This window comes from Medicago sativa, chromosome 7 (genome assembly GCF_051527215.1).
Source record: "Medicago sativa cultivar Bolivia chromosome 7, Bolivia_mono, whole genome shotgun sequence".
Lineage (NCBI taxonomy): Eukaryota > Viridiplantae > Streptophyta > Magnoliopsida > Fabales > Fabaceae > Medicago > Medicago sativa.
In genome coordinates this window covers 25276891-25291570 of record NC_140755.1, presented here as the reverse complement: position 1 = coordinate 25291570, position 14680 = coordinate 25276891, and the positions used below count along the sequence as shown (strand labels likewise).

Below are 14680 nucleotides of genomic sequence, written 5' to 3'. Positions count from 1 at the left end.
CACCCCCTCTGCTGTTATTTGTTTTGTACCTCTTCGTTAGTTTTATGCATATATTTTTTATCATATAGATTATGTAGTGTTCAATTAATACCACGTGCATCTTAGGCTTTTAAAAAAAAAAAAACCATATCATGCATTTGTTTAATTCGTTTCTTTCAGTGTTTAATCTTCATTTTCACGCTTTATCTTTTTTAGTTTGTCTAGTACCATGCATTTTTAATTCAAATCATCTTTCCATATCATGCATTATTTTAACACATATCTCGTTCAATTTCATTTAGGCATTCATGACCTTTTAGTTCAAATATCATCTTTTAATTTGTGTAATGATTTTTATTTCTTTTTTCATGCATTTTAATTCTCTCTCGCATCTTTTATTTCTTCATGCATTCTTATTTTATTTTTTGCTTTACATTCTATTGTCTACTATTATCATATGCATATTTAAATTTTGTCATTTACTACATACCTTAATCCAGAGTGCTCTGGTCCTAAATTAACTATTAATATTATATTATTCTCCAGAATAATCTGGTCCTTGTTAATTAAATCAATCCAGAGTGCTCTGGTCCTAAATTAATTGTTAATATTATATTTCTGCTTATATAATCATTCTCCAGAATGCTCTGGTCGTAAATCAACTGCTAATATTATATTTCTGCTTATCTTTCTCCAGAGTATTCTGGTCCATGTTTAAAATAACCGCATATTTCAGCTTAACATTATTTTTTCTCGTTCTGCTTATATAATTTTCATATCATTATTCAAAAACAACAAAAACATTCAAATAATCAAGAATCACAAAAATATTTTCATAAACAAACCTTGATCTTAAATCAAGTGATCGTTCATTTTATTTATTTTCTTAATCAAATCATCAATCAATTTAATTCTACTTTGAGTCTACTTTCTTCCAATATAAAAAATACAAACAAATCCCAATTTGCCACTTGGCTTTTCACTTTAAAACCTTTTCAAAACTATTAAAAAAACACAAAACAAATCAAACGGCAATTTCTACCCCGAACTACGAGGTTTTGATCCCTCACGGGTACGTAGGCAAAGGACATGCGTCCTTCCAAATCAATAAAAATGTAGATAAATTAGGTCTTTCTTTTCTTTTATCATTTCAAATTCCATTTTTTAAAGCAAGCAAGTTTATAGCACAAAAGTTAAATAAAATCTAGAGGTTCTCGTAGAGTACTACGAATATTTAGGGTGCTTAACACCTTCCCTAAATATAACCAACCCCCGAACCCTTAATCCCTAAAAATGTGGTATTTGAACCTTTTTCCACTTTCTTTTGAAAAGAATTAAATGTTCAGTCGTGAAATCAAAAACGGGTCTTCGACCAGTCCGAAAAATGACGCGACAGAAATGGCGACTTCACTGGGGATTAAAAGTAAGAGGGTTAAACCTAACTTGGCATTGTTTAAATTTTGTGCTAAACTTGCAAAAAAAAAATTAAATAAAAGATGGAAATTACATGTATGTTTGTTCTTCCCTTTTCTTTTAACGTGAGTGGTAAAATAAGTCCTATACCCGGACTTGAGGGAAATATAAGATAGGACGGGGTAAAATCATAGTGACATACCAAGAGCATTCTTGGACCATGTTTACAAGTGATAACCCTACTCGGTGGAGGCCTCACGGAAGGTAGTAGTCTTGTTAACATGAGCATTCGTGTTGACGTTATTACTTTCAATGTGAGTGTCCGTCGAAGCCGTGGACCTTAGTAACCCTTAACCCATCTTGGCTTTTTAGGACGTAGTGCGGTGGCTGAACCAAGAGCATTCTTGACTTTAGTTGATACGCGATACTACACTCAAACTAGACTACTTTATGGATGTTATTGGACTAGGAGCATTCCTATACACCAATGTATTCATAAGGGTAGTTGTAATTTGGGAACTTGGTAGAACCCTTGTTACAAGTGCAAATTAAACCATAGTCCTTACCAAGTGGCGTTGTTATCCTTGGCTCCAACATATGGACTTAAACCTCACCACGTTTTCATTGTTTGTGTAGCATAATCATGCATACATGCATAAAAACTTTTCTCACCAAAACATCGAATGATTTAGATAAATTTTTGTAAACATCAGAGATATTCCACCTTGTAAAGATGAACACCAAGAAATACAAACTTTAAAAATCTTAACTAAGCTTTTGCTCTTGTTAAAGAACTTCGTCCTTGGCTTCGTTCTTACCTTTTGAAAATAGAACCGATTGCAATATCTTTACAAATTTTCAAATGAAAACAATCTGCGATGTTTACAATTCTCCTTGACAAATCCTTCGATAAAAATTGTACATCTTTTTGCATAAGCATTTCATACATCATGTGCATTTCATTAGTTTCAAATTCAAAGTCTCACACCATTTTCTTTTCTGTAAAAGGTCAACTCATATCAAACAAAGTGGCCCGGCATACTCAGAATAGACCTACTCGCATTCATCGCACTCGAGCTTACATCAGAAGAAAGATGTCATCCACAGAACAAGAAAATGTTGAGCTTAGAGGGGAAGTTGATCGTCTAAAGCTTGAGTTGGAGAAGCTGTCAATCATGATGGACGTTATAATGGCTGAAAGGGAACAAGCAGTAGCCTCAGAACCAATTCCTAACGGGGTCGTTTCCGCTACGGTTGAGGGTATTTCACAGCCAATTGCTACTGCTGCGGCATCTACTGGAATTTCGCAATCTCTTGAGGTGGGCTGCTCATCAGGTGTCATGTACAATGAGGGTTTCCATCCTCCGGGTCCTGAAAGATTTACTTTTAACCCTCTGTATGACATGCCAAAAGGTTATCCATGGGGTATGCCACGTATGCCTAACGAAGGTCTTCGTCCCGGGGCTAATGAAATCCCATTTCCTTACGGTCAACAATTTCCTCAGGCTACCGTAACACAGGCAGGGCCTACCGTCCATGCAGCTCAGCAGGAAGAAGGACAGATTTATCATTCGGGTAGTGTACTTGGTGATGATCGAATGGGCAACCTGGAAGAGAAATTGGAAGCAGTACAGAAAGAGTTGAGGAACGTTCGTGGTAAAGAGGTGTTCCATCAGAATGTGCATGACCTCTGTCTGGTCCCAGATGTGGTGATACCACATAAGTTCAAGACACCGACTTTCGAGAAGTACACGGGAGAAACATGCCCTCAAATGCACTTAACCATGTACGTAAGGAAGATGACAGCTCATAAGAAAGATGAGCCTCTGCTTATCTACTGTTTTCAGGACAGTTTGGCCGGCCCTGCACATACATGGTACATGAATCTGAAAAGTGTTGCTTCTTTTGAGGAACTGGCAAATGCTTTCATCCAGCAGTACAAGTACAATTCTTATTTGGCACCTAATAGGAAGGAGTTGCAATCTATGACCCAGGGGCATAAAGAATCCTTCAAAGAATATGCTCAGCGGTTTATTCAGAAGTCTGCTCAGATCCGCCCATCTCTGGATGAGAGGGAAATTTCTGATTTGTTCTATGAAACTCTGAGCCCTTTCTACTCAGAGAAGATGCTTGCTTGTGCTTCGCAAAAGTTTACTGACATGGTAGACATGGGGGTGCGCATTGAAGATTGGGCCCGGAAGGGACATATGGCTAAAGAAAGTGGTTCATCGAGTGGTTTGTCGGGTGACTCATCAGGTGGTTCATCCAGTGGTAATAGGAAATTTGGAAATGGATATCCAAAGAAGAACACTCAGGAAGTGGGCATGGTGGCTTACAACGGATATCAGCCTGTGCATTCAAACTATTCCTATGTTGCCAACATCGCACCCCAAAGACCGCCAAGGCCTCAGGGACCTCCACAATATTATCCACCACTGTACCAACCAAATTATCAACCACAAAACCCTCAACAATTCCACCAACAACCATATCACTATCCACCACCCCAACATCAGCATCATCCTCAAGCTCAACAACAACCTCGCCCTCCTAGAAACCAGTTCCCTCATATACCTGTGTTGTATAAGGATTTGTTACCCTCGCTACTCGCAAGAAATTTGGTACAACTCAAGGCACCCCCCCGCATACAAAATCCTTTACCTCACTGGTATCGTGCCGACCGCACCTGTGAATTCCATCAAGGGGCACCGGGGCACGACATTGAACATTGCATTTGTCTTAAAGAGGAGGTTCAGAAGTTGATCCATAACAAGGATTTATCCTTCACAGATTTAGGTCCAAATGTGCAAGTCAATCCACTACCAAATCATAATATCTAGTGTTTGTGACACTTGGAATGGCCAGCCGCAGTCGGATCATCATCGATATTTCCTTCCACTACTCAAATTGTTCAAGAAATATGTTTGCTTGTTGTTTTATGTTTTTTAAGAAAGAAAAAATCCTTTCGTCCCGCCCGAGACTTAAGTGAACTTGTGTAGGGTTTGTTGCTTCATGTATTTTTCATCATTAATAACAAGGTGTTTCGATCCCGACTTTGTTTTTATTTTGTGCTTTTTCTGGAAAAATGGTAACACAAAAAACCAAAAAAATTCTTTTTCTTTAATCATTTTCACATATCTGCATAATCATAATGTTTATATCAATAATCAAAATCATGCATTTTAAACCCGTTGAACACTTAAACCATGTACTCTCTTTCAACTTTGAGTTCCTTATATCCAAGGCTAAAGAGGAGAATGAAGGTATTGTACTGCAGTACACCCTTCAACAGGGGCAATCCCCCTCCATCCCTCAGTATATAACGTAAAGACAGTGCTTCTCATGGAAGTCAAAATCCCGTCAACGGAAGTTCCAATGGAAGATTTAAAAGTGTTACCGCCGTATGTCACGGACAGTTATATCAAAAGGATAAAGCAAGTATGCGACAAAGAAGGTTTGTCCCCGCGAATGTCAAGAAAGTGGCTTTGTGCTCAAAAATGTATTACTCGATTCTAGGGGCAAATGGATGCCAATTCACAATGAATAATAGCAAACTTGTATGTCATGTGAATACCTGATGCAGTCAAGAAATACTTTGTCAAAAAAAAAATGAAAGCTCGCTAAGTCGAAAACCTGAAAAGGCGGCTTAGACAAAAAAAGAGCGTCTCGATGGACTGAAAACCTGAAAGGGCAGTCTATGCAAAAGTTAGAGACATATAAAAAAAAAATGTGTGTTTGTCCTGATAGGTTGAAACCCGCAAGGGCGATCTATGCAAAAGTTAAGGATCATGACAAAGTAACTGCATCAGGTCGGACATGGTTCATCTGGGTTATTTCAACTGTCAAGAGGATCTCCGATATGAAGCATCTGCAAATCAATGTCTCGGAACAGTGGAGTTCAAAGTTGTCAGGGAGAATAGTGGTTATTGTGTTCAATGTACCTTTCCCTTTATAATTACCATTTTCCGAACTTTTTAAAATCCGTGGAGCTTCGCCTTTGGCTGGCTACCATTCCATTACATCTAATTTGAGCCTATGCCCATTTATTTAAAGTTCTCATTTATTTTGTTTGCAAAATCTTCTTCTATTTTGATGTTAATATGTAAAGCAAAATTTTAAAACTTTTTAAAAAAAAAAAAAAATGTGTCTTTTGAATAGCATAAACAACAAGTACATCTTCTTTGAACTTATGAGTAGGTAAAACATACATCAGCATCCGTCTCAAGGACAGTTACTTTCTGCAAGGGTAAGCATGACCAAAAGCTGTGAGGTGACCTCTGTCAAAAAAAATATATACAAAAAAAAAGGAGCTCGCTAAGTCGAAATACTGAAAAGGCGACTTAGACAAAAAAAAATGAGCATCCCGGTGGATCGAAAACCCGAAAGGGCGATCCAGGCAAAAATTAGGGATTCCGAAAAAAAAAAAACAAAGACAGAGGCATCATTTTATGCTGGTTTACGAATGGCGATTTCTGCCAGTGATTTGTTTGAAGGGCTGTACCCCGTCAATGCTTGATTCATCCCCAAGTGATGTTATTCCCCAATGAAGAGTGTTGAATGCTTGTAACATAACGTCGGGCTGCTTTCTTTGGACCTGCCCAATTTTGTCTCAACGGTCTTACCGTTATACTGTCATATGAGTCTCATACGCATACATTCATTCATGCATACGTGGCACGCGTAAAAAAAAAAAAATCATTCATGCATACATAGCACGCATAAAATACCATTCATACTTAGTTCCATTATTTGTCTATGTCTTACTCTAATACATAAAAATGTCATCTCAATATGTATGTTTCAAGTCAAAGTGGCAGGACCCATTAAATCATCCCAATTGTTCTTTCTGTACGTAGTCGTTACACATGCGGGTAACTGACATCATTTTCCTTCTGTACGTAGTCGTTACTCATGCGGATAACTGACGGCATTTTCTTTCTGTAAGTGGTCGTTACACATGCGGGTAACTGACGCCATTTTCTTTCTCTAGTGGTCGTTACACATGCGGTTAACCGACAACATTTTCTTTCTGTACGTGATCGTTACACATGCGGGTAACGGACGACATTTTGTTTCTGTAAGTGGTCGTTACACATGCGAGTAACCGACATCATTTTCTTTCTGTAAGTGATCGTTACACATGCGGGTAACTGACGGCATTTTGTTTCTCTAGTAGTCGGCACACATGCGGGTAACCGACAGCATTTTCTTTCTGTAAGTGGTCGTTACACATGCGGGTAACTGACGACATTTTCTTTCTCTAGTGGTCGTTACACATGCGGGTAACCGACAACAATTTCTTTCTGTACGTGATCGTTACACATGCGGGTAACGGACGACATTTTGTTTCTGTAAGTGGTCGTTACACATGCGAGTAACCGACATCATTTTCTTTCTGTAAGTGATCGTTACACATGCGGGTAACTGACGGCATTTTGTTTCTCTAGTAGTCGGCACACATGCGGGTAACCGACAGCATTTTCTTTCTGTAAGTGGTCGTTACACATGCGGGTAACTGACAATATTTTCTTTCTGTATGTGGTCGTTGCTCATGCGGGTAGCTGACAATATGTTCGTCTTCACCACAGTAATGATGTTAGACAGTCCTCTCTCCCCAGTGATAATTATCAGTTTGTCCCTCAGTCGGCATATACTTGCCGCTCGTTGCATTCATAATTGCATCCCATGCATTCATATCATTATATTCATCAGCATTGCAAACCAGCATTACAACTGGTCAAAATTGGTGTACTTAGTATTTAAGTCTCTTCGACCCGTTGATTTAAAGATTTATCTTTTTTAACCCAGTGACGAAGAAACTTAAATAGGGGCATCTGTCATACCCCAAATTTTGACCATTAGACCCTGCATTCATACACCGACACGTGTCGTTTAAACCCGACTAATCTTTGACTTTTCAACAAAAAATTCGGCAGAGAGGTATTTTAAAATACCTCATATTTGATTCCGAGTCGGGCCCTCTTCGCTCAATTTTTATTTATTATTACTTTTAGTTTTTATTATTTATTATTATTGTTATTTATTATTATTGTTATTTATTATTATTGTTATTGTTATTATTATTATTATTATTATTATTATTATTATTATTATTATTATTATTATTATTATTATTATTATTATTATTCCTTTTTATGTCCGTAAAAATCCAAACTTTGGTCCAAAAATATCCAAATGTTCCAAACACAGCTCATTCACAGCCTGTATGGTTCCCTAAATCCACACAAGAGCAGTTTTTGTCACTGCCATTCACCAACACTATGTCTCAATCCATTCTATAAATACAAGCTAGCACACAGCCAACAAGAGGAGGAATTATTCGGCCTGCATAACACAAAAGGGGAGGAATTTTCGGTCCAGCAAAGACACCAAAAGGAGCCAAATTTCGACCCACACAACCAATTTCACAATACACACAATTTCCTCACAAAACCTGCAAAAAATACACACAAACAGAGAGGAATTTCGATCCAAAACAACACAAATTTTTTCAGTAACAAAATCACAACATCACACCAAACAACATCCCAAATCACCACATAATAGCAAAAAAATCGAAACCCTCAAGGTTCACAACTGTATCTCGCACAAACAAAACATATAACAAAGGTAGCTCTTTCTTTCTTGGTTTAGATCTAGAGAGTTGGGGTTGTTGTTTGAAAATTCCGAGGTTAAAATCGGAAAGAGGAGAGAAAAAGGGCTGGGAAACCGCAAAGAAATTTGAGTAAAGAGGAGGTTTAAGCCTCCGGTGCGGTGGCGCCGCCACTCCGGCCGGCCAACCACCGCACCGGATAATTGAAAAAGAAGAAGATAGATAGAGAGAAGAGAGAGAGCCGAGAAGAATTTTGAGAGAAGAGAGAGGAATTTTGTTGAAAATGAATGAAAAAAACCATAACAAACCCTTTTATATTTGCCAACTGAACCGGGTTTTTTAACCCATCACCCAACCGGTCTACTGACCCTGATCCATGAACCCGGGCCCAATTCTCTACTTCTGTGATTCTGTTTGTTGCTTGTTATAAACACCCATGCCTGCTTTTTGCACCCCCTCTGCTGTTATTTGTTTTGTACCTCTTCGTTAGTTTTATGCATATATTTTTTATCATATAGATTATGTAGTGTTCAATTAATACCACGTGCATCTTAGGCTTTTAAAAAAAAAAAAACCATATCATGCATTTGTTTAATTCGTTTCTTTCAGTGTTTAATCTTCATTTTCACGCTTTATCTTTTTTAGTTTGTCTAGTACCATGCATTTTTAATTCAAATCATCTTTCCATATCATGCATTATTTTAACACATATCTCGTTCAATTTCATTTAGGCATTCATGACCTTTTAGTTCAAATATCATCTTTTAATTTGTGTAATGATTTTTATTTCTTTTTTCATGCATTTTAATTCTCTCTCGCATCTTTTATTTCTTCATGCATTCTTATTTTATTTTTTGCTTTACATTCTATTGTCTACTATTATCATATGCATATTTAAATTTTGTCATTTACTACATACCTTAATCCAGAGTGCTCTGGTCCTAAATTAACTATTAATATTATATTATTCTCCAGAATAATCTGGTCCTTGTTAATTAAATCAATCCAGAGTGCTCTGGTCCTAAATTAATTGTTAATATTATATTTCTGCTTATATAATCATTCTCCAGAATGCTCTGGTCGTAAATCAACTGCTAATATTATATTTCTGCTTATCTTTCTCCAGAGTATTCTGGTCCATGTTTAAAATAACCGCATATTTCAGCTTAACATTATTTTTTCTCGTTCTGCTTATATAATTTTCATATCATTATTCAAAAACAACAAAAACATTCAAATAATCAAGAATCACAAAAATATTTTCATAAACAAACCTTGATCTTAAATCAAGTGATCGTTCATTTTATTTATTTTCTTAATCAAATCATCAATCAATTTAATTCTACTTTGAGTCTACTTTCTTCCAATATAAAAAATACAAACAAATCCCAATTTGCCACTTGGCTTTTCACTTTAAAACCTTTTCAAAACTATTAAAAAAACACAAAACAAATCAAACGGCAATTTCTACCCCGAACTACGAGGTTTTGATCCCTCACGGGTACGTAGGCAAAGGACATGCGTCCTTCCAAATCAATAAAAATGTAGATAAATTAGGTCTTTCTTTTCTTTTATCATTTCAAATTCCATTTTTTAAAGCAAGCAAGTTTATAGCACAAAAGTTAAATAAAATCTAGAGGTTCTCGTAGAGTACTACGAATATTTAGGGTGCTTAACACCTTCCCTAAATATAACCAACCCCCGAACCCTTAATCCCTAAAAATGTGGTATTTGAACCTTTTTCCACTTTCTTTTGAAAAGAATTAAATGTTCAGTCGTGAAATCAAAAACGGGTCTTCGACCAGTCCGAAAAATGACGCGACAGAAATGGCGACTTCACTGGGGATTAAAAGTAAGAGGGTTAAACCTAACTTGGCATTGTTTAAATTTTGTGCTAAACTTGCAAAAAAAAAATTAAATAAAAGATGGAAATTACATGTATGTTTGTTCTTCCCTTTTCTTTTAACGTGAGTGGTAAAATAAGTCCTATACCCGGACTTGAGGGAAATATAAGATAGGACGGGGTAAAATCATAGTGACATACCAAGAGCATTCTTGGACCATGTTTACAAGTGATAACCCTACTCGGTGGAGGCCTCACGGAAGGTAGTAGTCTTGTTAACATGAGCATTCGTGTTGACGTTATTACTTTCAATGTGAGTGTCCGTCGAAGCCGTGGACCTTAGTAACCCTTAACCCATCTTGGCTTTTTAGGACGTAGTGCGGTGGCTGAACCAAGAGCATTCTTGACTTTAGTTGATACGCGATACTACACTCAAACTAGACTACTTTATGGATGTTATTGGACTAGGAGCATTCCTATACACCAATGTATTCATAAGGGTAGTTGTAATTTGGGAACTTGGTAGAACCCTTGTTACAAGTGCAAATTAAACCATAGTCCTTACCAAGTGGCGTTGTTATCCTTGGCTCCAACATATGGACTTAAACCTCACCACGTTTTCATTGTTTGTGTAGCATAATCATGCATACATGCATAAAAACTTTTCTCACCAAAACATCGAATGATTTAGATAAATTTTTGTAAACATCAGAGATATTCCACCTTGTAAAGATGAACACCAAGAAATACAAACTTTAAAAATCTTAACTAAGCTTTTGCTCTTGTTAAAGAACTTCGTCCTTGGCTTCGTTCTTACCTTTTGAAAATAGAACCGATTGCAATATCTTTACAAATTTTCAAATGAAAACAATCTGCGATGTTTACAATTCTCCTTGACAAATCCTTCGATAAAAATTGTACATTTTTTTGCATAAGCATTTCATACATCATGTGCATTTCATTAGTTTCAAATTCAAAGTCTCACACCATTTTCTTTTCTGTAAAAGGTCAACTCATATCAAACAAAGTGGCCCGGCATACTCAGAATAGACCTACTCGCATTCATCGCACTCGAGCTTACATCAGAAGAAAGATGTCATCCACAGAACAAGAAAATGTTGAGCTTAGAGGGGAAGTTGATCGTCTAAAGCTTGAGTTGGAGAAGCTGTCAATCATGATGGACGTTATAATGGCTGAAAGGGAACAAGCAGTAGCCTCAGAACCAATTCCTAACGGGGTCGTTTCCGCTACGGTTGAGGGTATTTCACAGCCAATTGCTACTGCTGCGGCATCTACTGGAATTTCGCAATCTCTTGAGGTGGGCTGCTCATCAGGTGTCATGTACAATGAGGGTTTCCATCCTCCGGGTCCTGAAAGATTTACTTTTAACCCTCTGTATGACATGCCAAAAGGTTATCCATGGGGTATGCCACGTATGCCTAACGAAGGTCTTCGTCCCGGGGCTAATGAAATCCCATTTCCTTACGGTCAACAATTTCCTCAGGCTACCGTAACACAGGCAGGGCCTACCGTCCATGCAGCTCAGCAGGAAGAAGGACAGATTTATCATTCGGGTAGTGTACTTGGTGATGATCGAATGGGCAACCTGGAAGAGAAATTGGAAGCAGTACAGAAAGAGTTGAGGAACGTTCGTGGTAAAGAGGTGTTCCATCAGAATGTGCATGACCTCTGTCTGGTCCCAGATGTGGTGATACCACATAAGTTCAAGACACCGACTTTCGAGAAGTACACGGGAGAAACATGCCCTCAAATGCACTTAACCATGTACGTAAGGAAGATGACAGCTCATAAGAAAGATGAGCCTCTGCTTATCTACTGTTTTCAGGACAGTTTGGCCGGCCCTGCACATACATGGTACATGAATCTGAAAAGTGTTGCTTCTTTTGAGGAACTGGCAAATGCTTTCATCCAGCAGTACAAGTACAATTCTTATTTGGCACCTAATAGGAAGGAGTTGCAATCTATGACCCAGGGGCATAAAGAATCCTTCAAAGAATATGCTCAGCGGTTTATTCAGAAGTCTGCTCAGATCCGCCCATCTCTGGATGAGAGGGAAATTTCTGATTTGTTCTATGAAACTCTGAGCCCTTTCTACTCAGAGAAGATGCTTGCTTGTGCTTCGCAAAAGTTTACTGACATGGTAGACATGGGGGTGCGCATTGAAGATTGGGCCCGGAAGGGACATATGGCTAAAGAAAGTGGTTCATCGAGTGGTTTGTCGGGTGACTCATCAGGTGGTTCATCCAGTGGTAATAGGAAATTTGGAAATGGATATCCAAAGAAGAACACTCAGGAAGTGGGCATGGTGGCTTACAACGGATATCAGCCTGTGCATTCAAACTATTCCTATGTTGCCAACATCGCACCCCAAAGACCGCCAAGGCCTCAGGGACCTCCACAATATTATCCACCACTGTACCAACCAAATTATCAACCACAAAACCCTCAACAATTCCACCAACAACCATATCACTATCCACCACCCCAACATCAGCATCATCCTCAAGCTCAACAACAACCTCGCCCTCCTAGAAACCAGTTCCCTCATATACCTGTGTTGTATAAGGATTTGTTACCCTCGCTACTCGCAAGAAATTTGGTACAACTCAAGGCACCCCCCCGCATACAAAATCCTTTACCTCACTGGTATCGTGCCGACCGCACCTGTGAATTCCATCAAGGGGCACCGGGGCACGACATTGAACATTGCATTTGTCTTAAAGAGGAGGTTCAGAAGTTGATCCATAACAAGGATTTATCCTTCACAGATTTAGGTCCAAATGTGCAAGTCAATCCACTACCAAATCATAATATCTAGTGTTTGTGACACTTGGAATGGCCAGCCGCAGTCGGATCATCATCGATATTTCCTTCCACTACTCAAATTGTTCAAGAAATATGTTTGCTTGTTGTTTTATGTTTTTTAAGAAAGAAAAAATCCTTTCGTCCCGCCCGAGACTTAAGTGAACTTGTGTAGGGTTTGTTGCTTCATGTATTTTTCATCATTAATAACAAGGTGTTTCGATCCCGACTTTGTTTTTATTTTGTGCTTTTTCTGGAAAAATGGTAACACAAAAAACCAAAAAAATTCTTTTTCTTTAATCATTTTCACATATCTGCATAATCATAATGTTTATATCAATAATCAAAATCATGCATTTTAAACCCGTTGAACACTTAAACCATGTACTCTCTTTCAACTTTGAGTTCCTTATATCCAAGGCTAAAGAGGAGAATGAAGGTATTGTACTGCAGTACACCCTTCAACAGGGGCAATCCCCCTCCATCCCTCAGTATATAACGTAAAGACAGTGCTTCTCATGGAAGTCAAAATCCCGTCAACGGAAGTTCCAATGGAAGATTTAAAAGTGTTACCGCCGTATGTCACGGACAGTTATATCAAAAGGATAAAGCAAGTATGCGACAAAGAAGGTTTGTCCCCGCGAATGTCAAGAAAGTGGCTTTGTGCTCAAAAATGTATTACTCGATTCTAGGGGCAAATGGATGCCAATTCACAATGAATAATAGCAAACTTGTATCTCCATTTGTTCCTTCATCATCAGACAAGGACACAATCATCCCTTTTTTTTGCTCCTTGAGAAAAGTTGCCCATTCAGTTCTGATGTGGCCATAACCTTCACACTCATGACATTGTACTCCTTTGTATCGGCTGTTTTTCTCTTCATTTCTGTCATACCTTTGATTACCTTGTTGCCTGTCAGTGTTCCATCTGATGTTCCGCCCATTACCTCTGGATTTGCTGCTTACTTGTTTGAGAATCTTGTTAAACTGTCTCCCTAGAATTTCAAAGTCCTTTGACAGATTCTTATCCTCTATACCCTTTTCCAATCCTTCATCATCAGCTGTGTTTGCTGTAAATGCAATGCCTTTTCCCTTCTTCTCAGATCTGTTATCAACAACAAGCTCAAAGTTTTGAAAAGAACCTATGAGCTCTTCGACCTGCATGTTGGATACGTCTTGGGCTTCCTCAATGGCTATGACCTTCATGTCAAATCTCTTTGGCAGAGATCTGAGAATTTTTCTTACCAATTTTTCATCTGACAATTTTTCTCCAAGAGAATCAAATGAATTGGCAATGTCAAGGACATTCATGTAGTAGTCCTGTATAGTCCCATCCTCTTGCATTCTCAGACTTTCAAACTTGGTCGTCAGGAGTTGAATCCTTGAGCTCTTCACCTTGGAGGTACCTTCATGAGCTGTCTTCAGGATGTCCCACACATCTTTGGCAACATCACACTTTTTGATGAGTCTGGACATATTTTTGTCCACTCCATTGAAAAGGGCATTTAAGGTCTTGGAGTTTGCAAGAGACAGTTCATCTTCAGGCAGTGTCCACTCATCTTCTGGCTTCAAAACCGTGGTTTTGTTGCCATCTTTGTCAAGAACAACTGGATGTTCCCAACCTTTCATCACAGCATTCCAAGTCTTGCTGTCGATAGACTTGAGATAGGCACTCATACGTGACTTCCAGTAGTCATAATTTGTTCCATAAAGCAACGGCGGTCTGTTAACAAAACCTCCTTCTTTCTCCATATTGCCAGAATAGATCTCCTCTGGATCTCACCCAATAACAGGAAGGGTGCCTGCGCTGATGCCAATTGTAATTCTGGCACGTTAGACTTAAGATGTTCTAAATGATGTTTCAACACTGAACACAGAAAACAAATGTTGTATATGATGTTTAGAACATTAAGCTAACAAACATAAACATACTAAAACAAAATAACAGACACGAAAGAAAAGAGACACAGAGAAATTGTTAACCCAGTTCGGTGCAACGTCACCTACTC

General features: G+C 38.2%; 2 protein-coding genes across 2 annotated transcripts; both read left to right on the top strand.

Annotated features, from left to right (window-relative positions):
* The first annotated feature begins 2486 nt into the window (after positions 1-2486).
* On the top strand, positions 2487-4232 carry LOC146905135 (uncharacterized). The gene has a single exon (XM_085728448.1). The coding sequence runs from the start codon at positions 2487-2489 to the stop codon at positions 4230-4232; it is 1746 nt and encodes a 581-aa protein (XP_085584574.1).
* A 6709-nt stretch (positions 4233-10941) lies between these two features.
* LOC146905134 (uncharacterized) lies at positions 10942-12687 on the top strand. Its single transcript, XM_085728447.1, has one exon. It carries the CDS (start codon positions 10942-10944, stop codon positions 12685-12687), a length of 1746 nt encoding a protein of 581 aa, XP_085584573.1.
* Positions 12688-14680: the final 1993 nt, after the last annotated feature.

Bases quoted from the DNA above. Each gene is read 5' to 3' on its own strand.
- LOC146905135 (XM_085728448.1), top strand. From the start codon at position 2,487: ATGTCATCCACAGAACAAGAAAATGTTGAGCTTAGAGGGGAAGTTGAT.
- LOC146905134 (XM_085728447.1), top strand. From the start codon at position 10,942: ATGTCATCCACAGAACAAGAAAATGTTGAGCTTAGAGGGGAAGTTGAT.